Raw genomic sequence first — 17309 nt, forward strand, 5'->3', positions numbered from 1 at the left:
ATACTGGAAGGCTGCAATATATAAGATACGTCTTTCTCTGGTTTCATGACACAATTCCGCCTAATGTACATACAAAATTTTGGGACATAATCTATAAAAATGACTACCGAACCTGTAAATGTTCATTAATTTCTGGCGCTCGAAGAAGAGAGCCAGAAATGGGCTTCATGCTTTGTACCCATGATGAGAATCTGGGAATTTGGGCTGAGGAAGATACAGATAGCCACTTGGCTGCCCTGCATTTCCAGGTTATATATGACAATTGTACACAAAACTCTTTACCCTTCAAATATCTCTGTGGGACATTTTTCTCAAAATATTATTCATCATTTGCAGTGTTGATCGATGGGGTGGAGTGGCCAGGTGTGAAGTTTTTCCAGTTGTCGTCCCAATGGCAGACACACATAAAGAATTTCCCAGTGGCTGTGTTCAACTCGTACGACTCTGTGTTATAGACAGCAGCAGCAGCAGACTTGTGATCGGTCAATAGGTGAATAACAGAGCTATCTGCCATGTCTATGGGCATTGTCAGGACCTTCATCTCACCAGCGTCGGATTGGAAGATGGCTTGTGACTGAATGTTGGCATTTGAAGACCATGGGAGATGATGTGATAGGACTTGTGTGAAATCACCTGGGTGTTTGTGCTGGAGGTTTATGATGAAGGTAGCCATTCAGTGCAACGCTCACTAAACTTGGACCAGGGCTGCTTTAGCTCATAGTGTTATGTTTGGAAGAGTTGACACTTTGTTTGTCCAGTATGGCTGCTTCCATACATCTGTTATAATAGCAAACAACACTTTATAACTGGCTTTAGCTCGGAGTGTAACACTGAAGAAACAACATTTTTTGTGTCAATGTTGGGAGATCCAACATGGCTGCTTCCATACATCTGCTTTTGTGTATAGCAGACAACATTTGAACTGATTTGATCTGAAACTGTAGTGATATCGTATTCAGCCATTACAGTCTCAGCGACATAGAACTGAGTGACCCAGTCTGTCTGTTCGTCTGTAGTCTGTGTTGGTGATATCATCACACCAGCTTTTCGTCTGCTAACTTAGGTGTGATGTCAATTGGTGCCTAGTGAATATCACACCCCAGAAACAGTACGCCAGATTAACTGGTTTGTTGGAAGGGAGTAACACGTGCTCATAGCATCTCACATACTTGCTACTGTCCTGAAGACAGCAGTGCTTTCACTGATGCTTCCTATGCTACAGCAGCACTTTTCTTGCATCCCAGGAGGAGAAGGATCTTTGTGCTTTCATTGTTCCGAGCAGGTCTGGTGTGTGTTCTGCTCACAATGTACTTAGCTTGCAGTATTCTCAGCTCTGTGTTGTTTAAACCAACATCATGTTTCTAAATCCAAATGCCTTTTTTCCCCAAGATTGGAGTTCAGTTTATTTATACCTAAAGGAAAGAGGGTTAACCAAAGAAGGAAGAGAAATCCTCTTGGATTCATCTGCCATTGGAGGAGAATAAAAACATGACAGCGAATATCCCAGTGTGATAACTGATAATTCTTCCCAAGTCAGACTTGGTTGCATATTATTATGTTTACACCAAGACAGTAACTGATACTATTCGTTTCCTACTGTTTAAAGATTTTATGACCGCATGATCTATATCTTGTAACACGCAGACCTTCTGCATGGTTCCTGTTATTACGGATTATATGTACTACTCAAAATATGTTAGGGATCAGTTCAAAAATTTGGTAGCATATAAAAAACTTAATTCCTTAATAACCAGGGCTTAATGGCCATGCAAGTATTCCATCTGACAAAATCAACTTACCTGATTCCTTAAATTTTTTTAAAGTAACTAAACTAAACCAATCCTATTTTCATTCATATGCTGTTTGTAGTGGGCGTTATATACATCCAGTCTCTCCACAAGGTTTGGTCATCACTGGCAACAGTGGTAAGTCCATAGTAATATATGATGACAGATTTAATCTATAAAAACCCTCCGAAATGATTTTCAAACTTGGAAATGCAATATTTTCAGAATTAACTTTTAAGGGGAAGTAGTGGGGTATATCTCAAAACTTAAGGAATTCAGTTTTTTTATCTGACATCAAACTTTTGAACCAGCCCCTTAAGGACCACCCAGTTCTTTCATATTACAATGTATTACTACCGGTATTGTTAATCTGTAATGCCATGACAGATTAACAATAATAATAGGAAAGAAATGGTGGTCCTTATCTTATTTTGAGTAGTATATGTACATAAACCATATTTTCTGCACATTACCCTTGACAGTCTATTATTAAATCACTCAAATTAATACCAAGATATGAAACCAGTACATGATTTCCTGAGGTTTTCGCAAATTCAGTGCATGTGTATTTTCCCATCAATAGTTATTTGTGTTCATTTGTTTTGATGATCCAACATTTCTTTACATCAGTGCCCACCTGCCATGATAACCCTGCCACTTAGGCCGGCTGTTGTCAACATATGACCACTTGGTTGATAGAAACAAACAACTTGTATGGACTACAAAGACGTAATTACCTATGCTACTTTTCTTTCTGAATTGTTGATGGTCTAAAGGGTTGTTGTTTTTCTCACTTGCATTTTTCTTTATTCTTTTGCTTGCATTATTCTTCTTTTTTGCTGGGATCAGGGGTAGGGTTTTGAGGGGGTAAGGCTCATGGTTATTATGGACAAGGTCGTGTGACTGACCATGAGCTTTGAAGCTATGATTATCCTGTGATGTGGATGTCCGTGTGTTCAGAGGAGGTGTCTAGGGTGACTCAAACATGCTTGTATAAGATATGAAAGCAATATTAGAGCTATGAGGGGCGGTCGGGTAGCCTAGTGTTAAAAGCGTGTATTTGTCACGCTCAGGCCCGGGTTCAATTCCCCACATTGGTACAATGTGTGAACCCCATTTCTGGTGTCCTGCGCCATGATATTGCTGAAATATTGCTAAAAGCAGCGTAAAACCATACTGACTCAATCTTTGATGATTGTCCAAGGGTATGTTAGAGTATGGGTGTGTCATCAGTCGTAGTGCTGTGGGTGCATTTTGAAATGCCACTTGGACGAGTTGAAATGAGGGCCCTTTTTGATAACCTTTGTCAAGATACAATATATGTATCTCTATATTCAGTTAACAAAAGCCACATCAAAGTCGTTACATTGAGTCCAACCAAAACTTATTTAATTATCAAACTACCAACCTTCAGATATTCCTCTCAACACTTGACAGTTTATTGGGATACTGGGCATATGGATTGTTTGATACAATATTAACAAAATCCATTCAGATTTGTGGTATAGTTAAAGTTCTAGCATTAAATTTCAGCATGCAACAACTCACTCCATTCATAGTGTACCCGTGCTCGTGGGTTTCACCGAAGTGATAAACGTCTGAGACCTGCATCACTTCGGGCTTTCCTCCCACATTAAGCAGACATGCCGTGATATAACTGGAATACTGTTAAAAGCGGCGTTAAACCAAACTCACTCACTCACCATTCATAGTGCTACAACTACATATGTGTCTAACTGTTCTACTTAGTTCCAGTGTGATGGTTCACGATACTCCAGGTGTAAACCTTGTCGCTATATGTCTGAGATAATGCCAATGCAACATTAAATGTTAACCCACACACACCCATTTATAGATACTGGCATAGTCATGCAGTCTCCATCAATTCATATGAGGACAGTTGGGGCAGGCACATGTTGCAACATGCAGGCTTTTTCCCACAGCTCACCAGGGCTGGTCAGGTAGCCTTGTGGTTAAAGCATTCGCTCATCACGCCGGGTTCGATTCCTGACATAGGTACAATGTGTGAAGCACATTTCAGGTGTCCCCTGCTGTGATATTGCTGGAATATTGCTAAAAGCGTTGTAAAATCATCCTCGCTCACTCACAGCTCACCAAGGACAGTCTACTGGACATTCCACGAAGGGAACAGAAATGCTGTCAGGTATTCTTAGCCATTTTCACGAAATGGTTGTCATTATCTTCATGTAACCAATACATGATGGACTAGTGCAAAGCCATGCCCAACTCAAAAGCATTATTCATTTTCTCCTGAAACAGATTCGTTTGATGTGATTGAAATGCTTCTCATGAGCATTGATTAGAAACAACTTGTATGTCAAACATTGGAAGAGAGTTGTTTTGATTTTGCTTTTATTGTGTTATGTTATTTTGCTTTTGTACATGAATTTGTTGTTTTAAGTGCTTAGGGAATTGTGCAATATGATCCCATCTCCCTGTGTGTACATAGGATCTGCTAGGACAATGGGAAGAGTTCAGTTGAGGAGCTTTCTTCATGGTGATTTCATTGTTCTGTGAATCAACAAGCATTATTACTCCAGATTTCTGTGTATAAACTATTTATTGGACTATTTGTTTGATATGCTTAGTGATCGAGGAATTATGGATAGATGAAGTTAAGCCTGTATCTACTTGACATGATGCATTACATTGTAACAGAATCTGTATCTCTTCACTGGGAATACTACCCTTGTTTACTGCTTCCTGAACACGCTTTCAGTCACCACCTGAATGAAGCAAGCAATTTCTGAAGTTAGATAGGTCAGTGCTTCATTGTATAATCTGTAAGTTTACGTATATTTCTTCACATAGAAATCTATAGAAAAGCTATACCTGCTTATCTTGTCAGTAAACAAATGACAACTTTGTATGCCACTGAAAATAAGTTAAAGAACACCAGTTCTGTCATATGACTTTAATTAATCTGTCATGTCATGTCAGAATAACTATAGTTATATGAAAGAATCGGGTGTTCGTTAGGTTCTTTTGAGACGTATATTTTTTCTTTAATATAAAAGTTTCATGTTTCCATCTAAAAATGGCCACCTAGTTGGCTACCTGTTCCAAGAACAAAAATATCTTTTGTCGGAATGATTAAATGTCAATGTATTTATCAACAATAATATTAGGATCATTGAATGAATTTATTTTGCAGAATAGTTGTGAATTAGTCTCTTGTGATCATGTTGATGTGACAGTTATTGGGCTTCTTAAGATGTATAGTAGGATGTAAGATATTGTCCTCACCACACCACACCTCTTCAGTAGGCAGTTTGTACATTTGGCAATTATGAAATGAAGGGGGAATCAAGTTAATCATGACAATCATTGTACGTGTAATGGACTTGCTATTTTTGCTGTGAACTGTTTTCATTCATAAGATTGGACAGTGATGATATTATTTTGGAGAAGGAATGAAGTGAAACTTGTGCTGAAGCAGGTGCTAGCAGAGAAGCTCTTTAGGTTCAACAGAAGCAGTTTTGAGGAGGGGCGTGTTTGGTGGCGTTGTGCCCTCCATTGTGAAGAATTCTGGTGCTTTCAATGAGGATATTGAGCAGGGTGGAAAACACATGTACAGGCATATTTTGGTTAATATACTACTCAAAAGAGGTAAAGGACCACCCAATCCTTTCATATTACTTAAGTTAATCTGTCATGGCTTTGGGATGATCCTTAACGTCTTTTGAGTAGTTCATATACCCTATAGAGATTTCATGGCATTCTATATGATGTGTCTCAAAGCTATATTGCTTTGTTGTCAGAATTTGATTTGCTTCTTAACATGGAATTCCAAAATCCACATCAAGCTGAAATCCATAAATTCACCATTACATTTCATAAAAAATAATTCTCTAGATTCTCATTTACGTCCTCATCCTTTGTCCACACTGCTGCAGGGTCCTTGACCTTGCTAAATTCTTTGTACACAGCAGGGGCAGGTAACTCTTACCCTATTTCAGTGGCTGTAGTGAAGAAAAAGCTCATCACCCACTTACATATCAATAATATTATATTGTAGCCAATCTCCCTATTGCCTGCTCATGTACTCCGAAACCACAGAACACTAAGTATTGCAATATGTCAATCACCTGTGCAGGTTGAACACTACAAATACTTTTACTGTTAACACTTACTGCAAGTACATGTGAAATATATTTGGATTTGTTTCAAAATAGATCTCAATATTATATCTTAATTTCATGTAATCTGTTTGACTGATATTTGATCCTCTTTTAAGCAAGCTGTTTGACTTCCTCACAATCACACTGTATACATCACAATGCTTTTTGTACTGTGATGAAAGCTGATGATGGCACTCAGTATTTAGTGACATGTTGATTATCTTGTTTTGTAGTCTCTCTGTAGAATTATGTACTATGTATATATGATTGATAATTATTTAACATTATTATTGGAATCTGTTTTACCATTGGGGACAGCCTATTTTTTGTCTGAAGGACTTCCAGTGTCGGAGTCTACACAGACTTGGACTGACATGTCAAAACTGTTCTATACAAGGAATTTACAGACAACTTGATGCATTTACCATTACATCAGTACAACTACATCTTTCGTTCAGCTTCATCGAAACTTTTGGAATGGAATTTCATATGTGGAATTTCTTTCAGTTTTCGTTAATCACTCTGACACACAGAGACTTTTCCAATATTTTTTTATTTAAGTACTTTTAACTCTTTGGCAGATTTTCTTTTGAATGTTTAATAATGTGTTGAAAGATGCTTGTTGAGATGTTCATCCCATGATATAGAATACAATGATGTGTGCTCACCTTTAATACATACTACCCAAAAGTAGTTAAAGAACATCAGATTATTTCATGTTACTATAGTTAGTCTGTCATCCCATGACAGGTTAACTCCAGTAATATGATGAAATAATCGAATGTACTTTTGAGTTATATAGGCTAAAAAAAATAATAGTCTTGGTTCTCAGGCACCACCTGCATCATCATAAAGTTTGCTGCACGTTTCATTTTTATTTCCTTCTTTTTTTCTATTTTTTTAAAAACTTCCTTAAATATTCCAAGTCCAACAGTAGACCAATACTGTATTCCAGTATTTTACTCATCAAGGAATACATTGTTTACTGGTTACATACTAGTTTGAACAACCCCCCACAACCCCCCAAAAAAGACACCGCCTGCCCCACAATATTTTCAAAAACCATTGCCTGAGAACCAATTCTTTTATTTTTTTAAGTCATATATTACTCAAAGTTTGATAGGGATAGTCAAATATGTCATTCTGTTTAAATACACACTTGACATATTATGAGTATCTGTTTTGAGCATCATGGAAATGGAAATAACTTGTTCAAGAGTAATATTCAAGGGGGAAATTAAATCTAGAAAATAAAGAAAATATTCATATTTCTGGGGCAATTTCACAGGGCTCTGTCTGAGTCTTTTTCCTATGCATGTCAAAATGACCAAACTCATTGTGTATTGTTTTCAGAATTTGTGACAATATGAAAGTTGAATGTTGTTGACCAAGTTGAGGCATGATACAGTTGACTCCCGTGGTCTTATATCTCCACTCCCACCGGTTCAAACTCACCTTTATGGTAAACTCCGAATATAAAAGACGCATCTTAGAAAATATCATTGAAGAATGGTAAACTAACATTATTTTCCATGCAAATTTTGGATCCAGTGTGCCCAGTTGTGAAGTACTTTTCAAATGAAACTGCTCCCTAAATATACTTGTATCCATTTATTTTCCCAAGCCACCCGTAGACCCGGGGTAAAATGTGTCTCTCCCCCCTCCCCCAATGAGGATTTAGAATGCGTCATCAGCAACCGACAGTTTATGGATGCGGTGGCCAGACTCGATGACTTGGTTGGTGGCGTGTCAACGTACCCCTTTTGGAGTGGATCGTTGCTCACAATATCAATCACTAGATTGTGTGGTCCAGACTCGATTATTTACAGGCTGGAATATTGCTGAGTGCCCTCGACCTCACCCCCTTTCAGTATTTAGTGATCAGTATTTAGTTTGTGGACTGGTTAAGATCCCTTTGAATTCATCATATAACATCTACCCCTGTTCACCTCCAGTGTTTCGCCTTTGACTTGGCAATAATGGGAGTCAACTGCAGTCGTTCTATGAGGGTCCATTCATATTGTTGTCCTTTAAGTTACCAATAATCATTGTTCTGCCATTAGTCCAAGTGGTGAGTACACATCAACACAGTTGTGTTCAGAGTTTAAGGTGCTTCCTTGAGTGTAATGCCAACGTAACCAAAGATCAGTCAGAAATAATTCCGCTGGTATTCGTATGTCCTTTGTCTACAGTATGCATTACTGTACATGATTCTTGATGATGTGAGAGTCAACACATCATTGTCTGGGACAGCTGTAGCCTTTGGTACGAAACAAAAGGGCATTCTTTTGTTTAACCAGTAGGTAATGTCTTTAAACTGACAGCTACACCCAGCTATTGGTCAGGGTTAGACACTGCCACAAGTTAAAATATCGAAGGGCTACTGTTTTTCTCCCCAAATCTTGTGACTCAAACCATGTTTTTCAGTCAGGTCGATGGTGGACTTATTGCATGGCGTCGAGCCCTGAATTTGTGATGACAGGGTTAATTTAGCAGGTCATGTTTTGACTGTCAGGATGTTGGTGTGACAGAGGTATTTCTGGCCTGCACAGTAATGATCTTCTCCTCGGTAAAGGCCTGATGGAGATAGTTGTGAGATACTGCAATAAGACGGGCTTGCTGTGCCATGCTGTACGCTATGAACCACTGTGGAGTAGAACTACACGGCACACAGCCACACTTGTACACATGTTGTTACTTTATTGTACATGGTATCAAATGTACACGTGTTGCATGAGCAGTATCATGTATGTCCAACACAAGTAGGAATGAATTTTAAAATGAATAAAATTTAAATAAAAATTATGTTTGGTGTATGTTTTGTTTCAAAACAAACAAGATATATTTTCACTGCCAAAAGAAACATGAACCATAGAAACACATAGAGAAGTATGTACGTTAAGAAGAGATGTTTCCAATGACAAACTAACAGTCAGTGAAGTGTTTCCACAGCGTGTCTATATTCTCATCACGAAATGCTGCCCATGAATAAAAACCTTACACACTAATCCTGCACGAGACAAATGGTGCATTGCGAGTCATGAATCTATGACGTCACACGGTTCACACAATCGAACAATATTTTTGTTTGTGCATCAAACCAATATAATTCTTCATATATTAACCAACATGTATGTTATTCAAGTTTCTTTTGGTTGTGAGTATACATGCAGATTGTGTGACAACTGCAACAGATACACAAATGTGAGTCTTTCTATCAATTGTGGTGAGAGACTTCCTCCTACACAAGTCTCAGGTTCATCCTGGGTCTTCACAGAAAGTTTATCGACCAAGAGAATGTACTGAACCATAAGATCACCACCAGCCAGCACCATACCCGTTTTTGAAGGTTTCCCTAAAGTGGTAAACATGGTAAACATCTGAGACCTGCTTCATTCGTGTTTCCTTCCACATCAAGCTGACATGCTGTGATACAACTGGAATATTTTTTGAAGCAGTGGTTAACACAACTCACCTGCTCTTTACCAACAACTTTGTCGGTGACTTTGAATGACCTTTGGCATGTTTGCATAAGGTCAGTTCATCAGTTTCCAAGAGCATGACAATGAAAAAAATGTGCCATTGCAAAAAGCGATCTTAGCGACAGTCATAGCACTAAGGTTGTTTTGTACGACAACCTGAGCTGTAGACGGGATAATCATGATAAATGAGACCTAGTTGATATGGTACTTTTACATCTCTTTTAAAAAAAAATGCAGTGACACAAATTGATTCAAAACCAAACTGCATCACCACCAACACCAGGAGTGTTTGACATTATTAAATGGTTCTTGTTTTACTGGTGATTTGGCACGTGAAAATCCGGGATAGAATAGGTCTCCAGCAACCTATGCTTCTAAGAGGCGACCAACAGGATCTGGTGGTCAGGCTCACTGTTTGGGTTGCTGATGCATGTCATTCTATCCCAATTGATGCTCATGATATCAGTCACTGGATTGTCTGGTCTCAACTTGATTATTTACAGACCGCTGTCATATAGCTGGAATACTGCCAAGTGCGGCGTTCAACAACAAACAAACAATAACTAGTGATTCAGTTTTGCAAGAAGGTGAATTGCTGTGTAGTGGTACAATCACACACTCATCATGCTGGAATACGGCACCTGTTGCCTCCATCCACCCACCTACAACCATTGGCCAACTGAGGATATGATCTGAATAAAAAAATCAATGCACAAAACAGCAAAGACAGTTTGTGATGAGACAATATTTAATATTGACTTGTACATGTGTCTGACGACCGTGACAGGTGATAACCACATATTCCAATGAAATGTTCCTAAACATGAACTGCTATACCATACACACTGCAGAATAACATGAAACTGAAATTCACATTAATTCACTTTAGCTGATCATGTCAAGTCTTGCTTGCACTCCTTCGTAACTTTTAACTTTTGCAGTATAGCAGCCAATAAATATTCATATCAGCATGATAAATGTGATATTGAAAACCTGTTTTTACAGATTACTGAAAAGACAGGTATGAACATACATCCCGCAGTCATGGTAAAACATCTGCAAACATGGTTACATGTGAGCAGTCATTGTACTCATGAGCATAAGATGGACAAGTGACAGAGAATGTTACCCTTGTGTCTTTTGATATGAATGATATCAACACGAGTTGATAAAAGGCTTGCCAAGGAGTTTCCATTTTTTATTAACAGGTATTGATATATTTGATACCAAAATCATTCTTCCAACTTTTTCAGTTTGTGAGCAGTTATAACCAGTGTGCTTACCAGCTTCAGTGGCAAAGAGAATAGTGATGTCATTTGATTGTGACATGGTAATCCATGATGTCATAATAGTCTACAAAGCATTGTAATGCAATTCCATTGTAGCGACTGATCTCACACAAGTGGTATCTCCCATTGAAGCCAATTCTGTATGATAAATGGTTCTCTACTTCACTGTAATCTTGGCAGCATTTTTGTCAGAAATAGAATAAGAATCCCACTTTTTCTCTGGGTCGTACGGTTCCCATCGACTTGCGGGGAAGATGTGCTTGTTCCTCTCATACCAGCTTCTCAGACAAACTTTCCCTGCATGGGACTCATCCTTCTCCACTCGAGCATCGCTCACCATTCGAACATCTTCATGAACGTCAAAACTAAACAAAGCCCCACTCTTCCCTCGTGCCTTTGTGACGATGAAGTCATAGAAGAGGTAGTGGTGGGGTATGATGAGATCCTCCTTGACGTACATCAGCTGGTCCACTGTGATGGACTTGAGGTCGTTGAACTCCCGTCGCAGGTTCTCCAGACACTTCTGCAGGAACTGCTGTATGCTGTTGCCCTTCTTCATGCGGACCTGTCGCCGATGTCCTGAGCCGTCCCAGTAGCTGTAGGTGATGTCAATCTCCTCGTTCTTGATCTTTGCCTGCTTCTCCTCCCACTCTTGCTGGAGCTGCTCCCTACAACACAGTGAATGAGTGAGTGAGTTTGGTTTTACGCCCGCTTTTAGCAATATTCCAGCAATATCATGGCGAGGGACACCAGAAATGGGCTTCACACATTGTACCCATGTCGGGAATCGAACCCAAGTCATCGGCGTGACGAGCGAACACTTTAACCACTGGGCTACCCGACCGCCCCCACAGAGTGAGAGAGGAGTTAGAGTTGAGTGAGTCAATGCGTTACATAGAGCAAGGGAGTAATAATGTTTATATATTTAGCTAGCTTTTGGCTCCAGTTAGTTGATCTGTAACAAATACAAGACACCCAGTGGCCATTTTGTGAGGACCAAGCTAAGTCTCTGTGAGTGAGTGAGTGATTCACCTCATCTTGTTTTCCTCCTCATCTCTGTCTCTGTCTGGCAGGAAGCTGGTGTCCACCTCCGGGTTCATACCTGTCAACACACACATCAACACCTGTCAATACACACATTAACACATGTCAATATCTGAACATTCTTCAACGCCTGCACAGACTTCAACACCTGTCAACATCCACACACACACATCAACACAATTTCATCCATGGTAAGCATCAACCCGATCCTAATCCACATTTACACCCACGGCTATCACGTATCACAACACCAGTCCCATCCAACATCTGAGAAGTTAAACAGTCTCAGTGAACCATTGAAGGAGTTTCAACTGAAGAACATCACTGAGGAGAAATCAGTTCATTCTTCTTAAGATTACCAATCCTGCTAGCTGTTCATTTCACCTTGCTTACACTCATGCTGGAAAAACTAGAAGCCATTAGAATGTACACGATATAAGCACTCACATTGACATCTAAAATATCTGTCTGGGTAGACAGACAATACAATTGTTATATTACTGTGTGCGCCATGGCTGGTCAATACTTGAGATTTCTATTATGGAACTTTGATTTTTTGGGGGGTCTCTGTATTTCAGGAACAAAATATGTGTTCAGAGGAACAGACACATTTTAGTTCCAATTAATATAAATAACCCTCCCTGAACTGAATTGGAGGGCCCACAGTACACTCAGCCGTGTGACAACAGCCGTGTGTCTCCACCCTGACAACAGGGAAAAGCAAGAGGTGGCAGTGAGTCACTATTGTGGTGAATGTTACAAGCAGGGTGTTCATCTCACAGACATTTACGATGCTCTACCTAATCTCTTCTTCTTCCCACCCTTGTCGGGAACTATTGATGGCGGGAGCTCCAGAGCAGAATCAGACTCTTCTTCTTCTTCTTCTTCCTCCTCCTCATCTTCCTCCTGGTCTTCCTCTGGGTCGAATGACAACATGGTTATCTGTCAACAATAACAGAAAGGATTCTGTTGCCACAGTAGCTCATGGTCACATCCAAGTTCATGTTCACATCTGTTATTTATAAGTCAGAAAGGGAGGAAGTGAATGTTTTACTGTGAAACCATGGTTGACAGCATTATCAAAGATCAATAATAAGAATGATAACAATACACATCCACATTTCAGTCGGCTCTTATGCTTATGACAATCATCAGGTATGCAGAATCTTTGCTGGCATCAAATCACCAAAGGACTAATGCAGATTTGAATAAAAATTTATAATATTTATACATAGTAATCAATATAAAGACGTAACACATATATGCCATTTGGTCTAAAATTCATATTTAGCCGGTCTGGTCTCTCGCCCAGACCCTGGAGAATAAAACTGTATAATGAGTACAACTCAAGTCTAGATTGCCTCAGTTCTCGGATTGTTCTGGGCTCCATTTGGATTTTTTTTTTTTTTTTTGTATATATATATTTTCAAACAAGATAACTTAGTATCTAAGATAACTTAATTTCTGTCTAGTTTGTATACAAAGGAATGAGTAAGAGAGGAAGGGTTCAAGGAGTTCTATGGCCTTTTGATGACAACAAACACTGTAGATGACATCCATAAGCTTGATCTTAGTCTCCATCTTCATCATCACCACATCATCTTTATCAGAAACCATGGTAACTCTCCTACTTTTCTTTGTTCCTTCCGTTTCTTGTCCTCCTTCTGCTGTTCTATGACTCGCGCCTCTGCATTCTTCTTTGCCAGTTGTTTCTCCCTCTCTTTCACCACGCTCTCCTGTTTGGCTCGCATCTCGTCCAGCGTCACCAGACCTGGCAACATACAGACAAACACTGAAGCCAACTCTTACATCAGCAATGGGACCTTTATCTCAAGCATGTAGTTGACAATGTATATAATGGTTTATCATTTAACTAAAGCATTTATCCATGACATAAGCTTATGACATAAAAACATGTATGTCATACCCCAATGACATAAGTATGCAAATTATATATGCAAATTAGCTAACCGGAAGAGAGAGCGGTTTGATTTGAAACTATATATTATAAGTGAAGTTACACCAGAGATATAATCAGATTACACAGAATCGTTGTTGTTACCGTTATTAAAGTTTCAATTATTCTGCCAAAGTCTGTTCAAGTATTTTGTTTAAAATAATCCGAGGAACTTTTTTCTCAGCGAATTGTTTATTTTGGTTTACATGGCTATGGAAAACATGTATCACTACGCACGAGTGAGAATACACACGTAAGATTTCGACAAGTTGCTGATGTTAATGTTTAATGCAATTATTCCTTAATTTGGAAGCAAAAATGTGAAAATGATAAATAGAATTCATCACGAGTGTTTTTTAATATGGGAAATATCAACCTCGTCCCGTTAATCGGTATTTGCCTCGCCAAAGGCTCGGCAAATACCGATTAACTAAGACTCGGTTGATATTTCCCACATTAAAAAACACTTGTGATGAATCCTCTATATATGGTAGCATGAAAGCTAACTGAGAGACAACAGGATCAAAGAGTAATTTCTTCCTTAAAATTTCAACAAACACCTCAACTATCTTTATTATATTGTGCTACTGGTAACAGGGGATCTGCAAACACTATTCTGCTACATATTCACCATTATAACTACTTCTTGACTTAATTTAGATAATAAAACAAGTAACATTTGTCATAGGGACCCACTAAACTGCTGAAGCAATTGCAGTTTAATCCAGTTAGATTCTCATTGTATACTACAAGACACAATAATACATTGCTAAAAAAATAGACAAATATAAATACATTACTTAATAGCTTTGAATAGTATTCCAGTTATATCACAGTGTGTAAGCTTGATGTGGGAGCAAATCCAAAAGTGATGCAGGAGTCAGATGTTTACCACTTTGGTAAAACCCACGATTGTGGGTATGGTGCTGATAAACCTAGAAACACAATCAGGGCGATTGGGGACTCAAACCCACAATTATAGGTTTCTGACGCAGCCAAGGGACACAACTCTGCACAGCAAATTGTGGAACCTTAGTTTAATGGGCCACCCATGCCCCCAGGGACGTCAAAACAACGACGAGCATTTTAATCACATATGCATTTTTGCATGCATTTGTTCAGCATTATAATCACATATGCATGCCTTTGTTCAGCATTATAATCACATATGCATGCCTTTGTTCAGCATTTTAATCACATATGCATATTTGCATGCCTTTGTTCAGCATTATAATCACATATGCATGCCTTTGTTCAGCATAATGATCACATATGCACATTTGCACGCCTTTGTTAAGATGTGTGTCAGATCTTATCATGTTTTTTTCAAACAATGCAAAACTATCCAGCGTACCAATAGTGTTGGACTTAAGGGTCTGCTCTACAGCATCATAATGGGCAGCAAATTTGTTGTTTATGCTTCCAATTTTTAATTCCTCTTCAATCTTTTTCTTCTTTGCTTCTATTTCATCTTGCTCCTTCTGTCTTTTCTTCATGAGAATCTGAGCTCGCCCTGCCTCAGATGCTGCACCTTTGTAAGTTGCCATGTTGTATTGTCAGCGATGATGGTGTCTCTGAAAGGATAAGATGAAGCCTCTGTCAGCAATACTAAACATGCAAGGACCTTTACAACACTGATCATGTTAAAATGGTGGCTTATATTAATTTAACCTGCAGCTGCAATGATGTGCCTTTAAACAACTGATATTCATATTAATTTGGCAACACAATATATGTTTATTGTGTTTGGTAATGTTGTGCTGTTCCATTACCTTATACCCATTCTGGGGCGGTCAGGTAGCCTAGCGGTTGAAAGCGTTCGCTCGTCAAGCCGAAGACCTGGGTTGGATTCCCAACATGGGTACAATGTGTGAAGCCTATTTCTGGTGTCCCCTGCCGTGATATTGATGGAATATTGCTAAAAGCGGCGTAAAACCATACACACTCACTCATCATCAACATATCAAAACCTAAAAATGAAGCACAACCGTTTATGTAAAGCTAGTGCTGTCTTTTGAATAGGGAGCCGGTTGCCATTCTAATATCATATCAGTAGACGAGAACCAGTCTCCTAAAAATCAGATCTTTTACACAGACACAATAGCTCTCTGCATCAAGATCAGACCCCTCCATAATCGGCTGCCCAATCTAAATGAAGGAGCCATTCAGATGTCAACAGTCTTACATGATGAGTTATTTTAACTATTGATACCGAATGCAGAGATCTTTGACTGAGGGTGGGGGTGTGTTCTGATAAGGGCAGATAACACAGTGAGTGAGTTGGGTTTGACGCCGCTTTTAACATTATTCCAGTTATATCACGGCATGTCAGCTTCACATGGGAGGAAAGCCTGAAGTGATGCAGGTCTCAGACATTTACCTCTATGGTGAAACCCACTAGCACAGGTATGGTGCTGACGAACCTAAAAAGATAATCGTGGCAAACCAGGATTTGAACACACAATCATAGGTTTCTGGCGTGCCCAAGGGACACAACTCTGCACAACGAATAGAGGCACCTTTGAGGACTGGGCCATCCGTGCCCCCAACCACCTGTGCCCCCCAGATAACACAGGATGTACATGAAGGTGACTGTTATTCATGTACACATAAGCGTTGTATGTGGTAATGGATTTTATAAGTTATTGCTTTTAACCATTGTTAACAGTCAGACCACTCAGATTTTCATTAAGACTTTGACAGTGTATTTCATTAATTATGTGTAATGAAACAATCTCTGTCTGCTTGTAAGGATGCTGAGTTATTTATTTGCCACTAATTGAGTGCTTTTGAATGGACCAGCTTAATTTTAGGACATTCCAACATGTCTAAGAAGACTTATGTAAATTTAAAATGAATGCGTTCTTTTCTTGAGAAGATAATTGCTTATGACTGACCTAGAATGCATATATATTTGTGGTTTTATTACATAAATTCAATAGAGCATCATATGTGACATAAACAAGTGTGACAGGGGCCTTATAAAGAGGAAATTTGTGAAACTTAAAGTTGGAATGCGGTAGGTGACTTACACATTTCTAGAGAGAATAGAGAGACGGAATTTGGAAAAGTAATGCTTGTTTCAATGCTGGTATATCAAAGTACCAAAATATTTGTAGAAATTCTTTATCTTTTACATCATGTACATGGTGTGGATTTTAAAGGTTCTGGCAAACCAAGATTCTTACATGAACTGGGGACGCAACTCTGCACACTTGATTACGAAATAAACGATTTGGCCACCCGTGACCTCTTACCAATCAAAGACTACCTCAAAACTTTCCCTCTTCCATTACACCAATTGTCAAGACACCCATAAACGCAAACACAGATAAAATATAACAACGCACGAAAACTGGAACACTAGAAGTATGCTCATAAACAAACAACTGATTTATAGTCTAATCGTGCAGGCGTTAACCTATTTACCAATGAGAATATTCAAGAAGACTACAAAGAATTTATTGGAAAAATGATTTTATCTGAGATGAAACACAATCTAGCAGAAACACTAAGACAATTTAAATATTTTCAACGATCCTCACCCTCAAGCAAAGAAACCGGAAGTTTTTACCGGAATATCTTACACATGCGTACGCATCACGCAC

General features: G+C 38.9%; 2 protein-coding genes across 4 annotated transcripts in view; one reads left to right on the plus strand and one right to left on the minus strand.

The window, feature by feature from the left end:
* The window catches only part of LOC124118309 (phosphofurin acidic cluster sorting protein 2-like), a 141730-nt gene extending 132996 nt beyond the window's left edge, over window positions 1–8734 (plus strand). For all 3 annotated transcript variants that reach the window (XM_046480428.2, XM_046480433.2, XM_046480434.2), the window contains one exon: window positions 337–8734. In XM_046480428.2, coding sequence (XP_046336384.2) covers window positions 337–455 — 119 coding nt within the window. In that variant the 3' untranslated portion in view covers window positions 456–8734. The remainder of the gene's footprint in view (window positions 1–336) is intronic.
* Window positions 8735–10141: 1407 nt separating this feature from the next.
* LOC124118301 (protein FAM50A-like) lies at window positions 10142–17290 on the minus strand. The gene is made up of 6 exons (XM_046480417.2): window positions 17247–17290; window positions 15056–15275; window positions 13376–13515; window positions 12545–12686; window positions 11733–11802; window positions 10142–11368 (listed from the first exon to the last, which is right to left on the minus strand). The coding sequence occupies exons 2-6, from the start codon at window positions 15246–15248 to the stop codon at window positions 10858–10860; spliced, it is 1056 nt and encodes a 351-aa protein (XP_046336373.1). The 5' UTR covers window positions 15249–15275; window positions 17247–17290; the 3' UTR covers window positions 10142–10857.
* Window positions 17291–17309: the final 19 nt, after the last annotated feature.

This window comes from Haliotis rufescens, unplaced genomic scaffold (genome assembly GCF_023055435.1).
Source record: "Haliotis rufescens isolate VD_foot unplaced genomic scaffold, xgHalRufe1.0.p SCAF_3, whole genome shotgun sequence".
In the NCBI taxonomy this organism is placed as follows: domain Eukaryota; kingdom Metazoa; phylum Mollusca; class Gastropoda; order Lepetellida; family Haliotidae; genus Haliotis; species Haliotis rufescens.

Excerpts from the sequence above, each read along its gene's own strand:
- LOC124118301 (XM_046480417.2), bottom strand. The coding sequence starts at position 15,248 with ATGGCAACTTACAAAGGTGCAGCATCTGAGGCAGGGCGAGCTCAGATT. Across the intron at positions 13,516-15,055 it reads CCTTAAGTCCAACACTATTG|GTCTGGTGACGCTGGACGAG; the intron begins GTACGCTGGATA and ends GTATGTTGCCAG. Across the intron at positions 11,803-12,544 it reads TGGGAAGAAGAAGAGATTAG|GTATGAACCCGGAGGTGGAC; the intron begins GTAGAGCATCGT and ends GTGTGTTGACAG.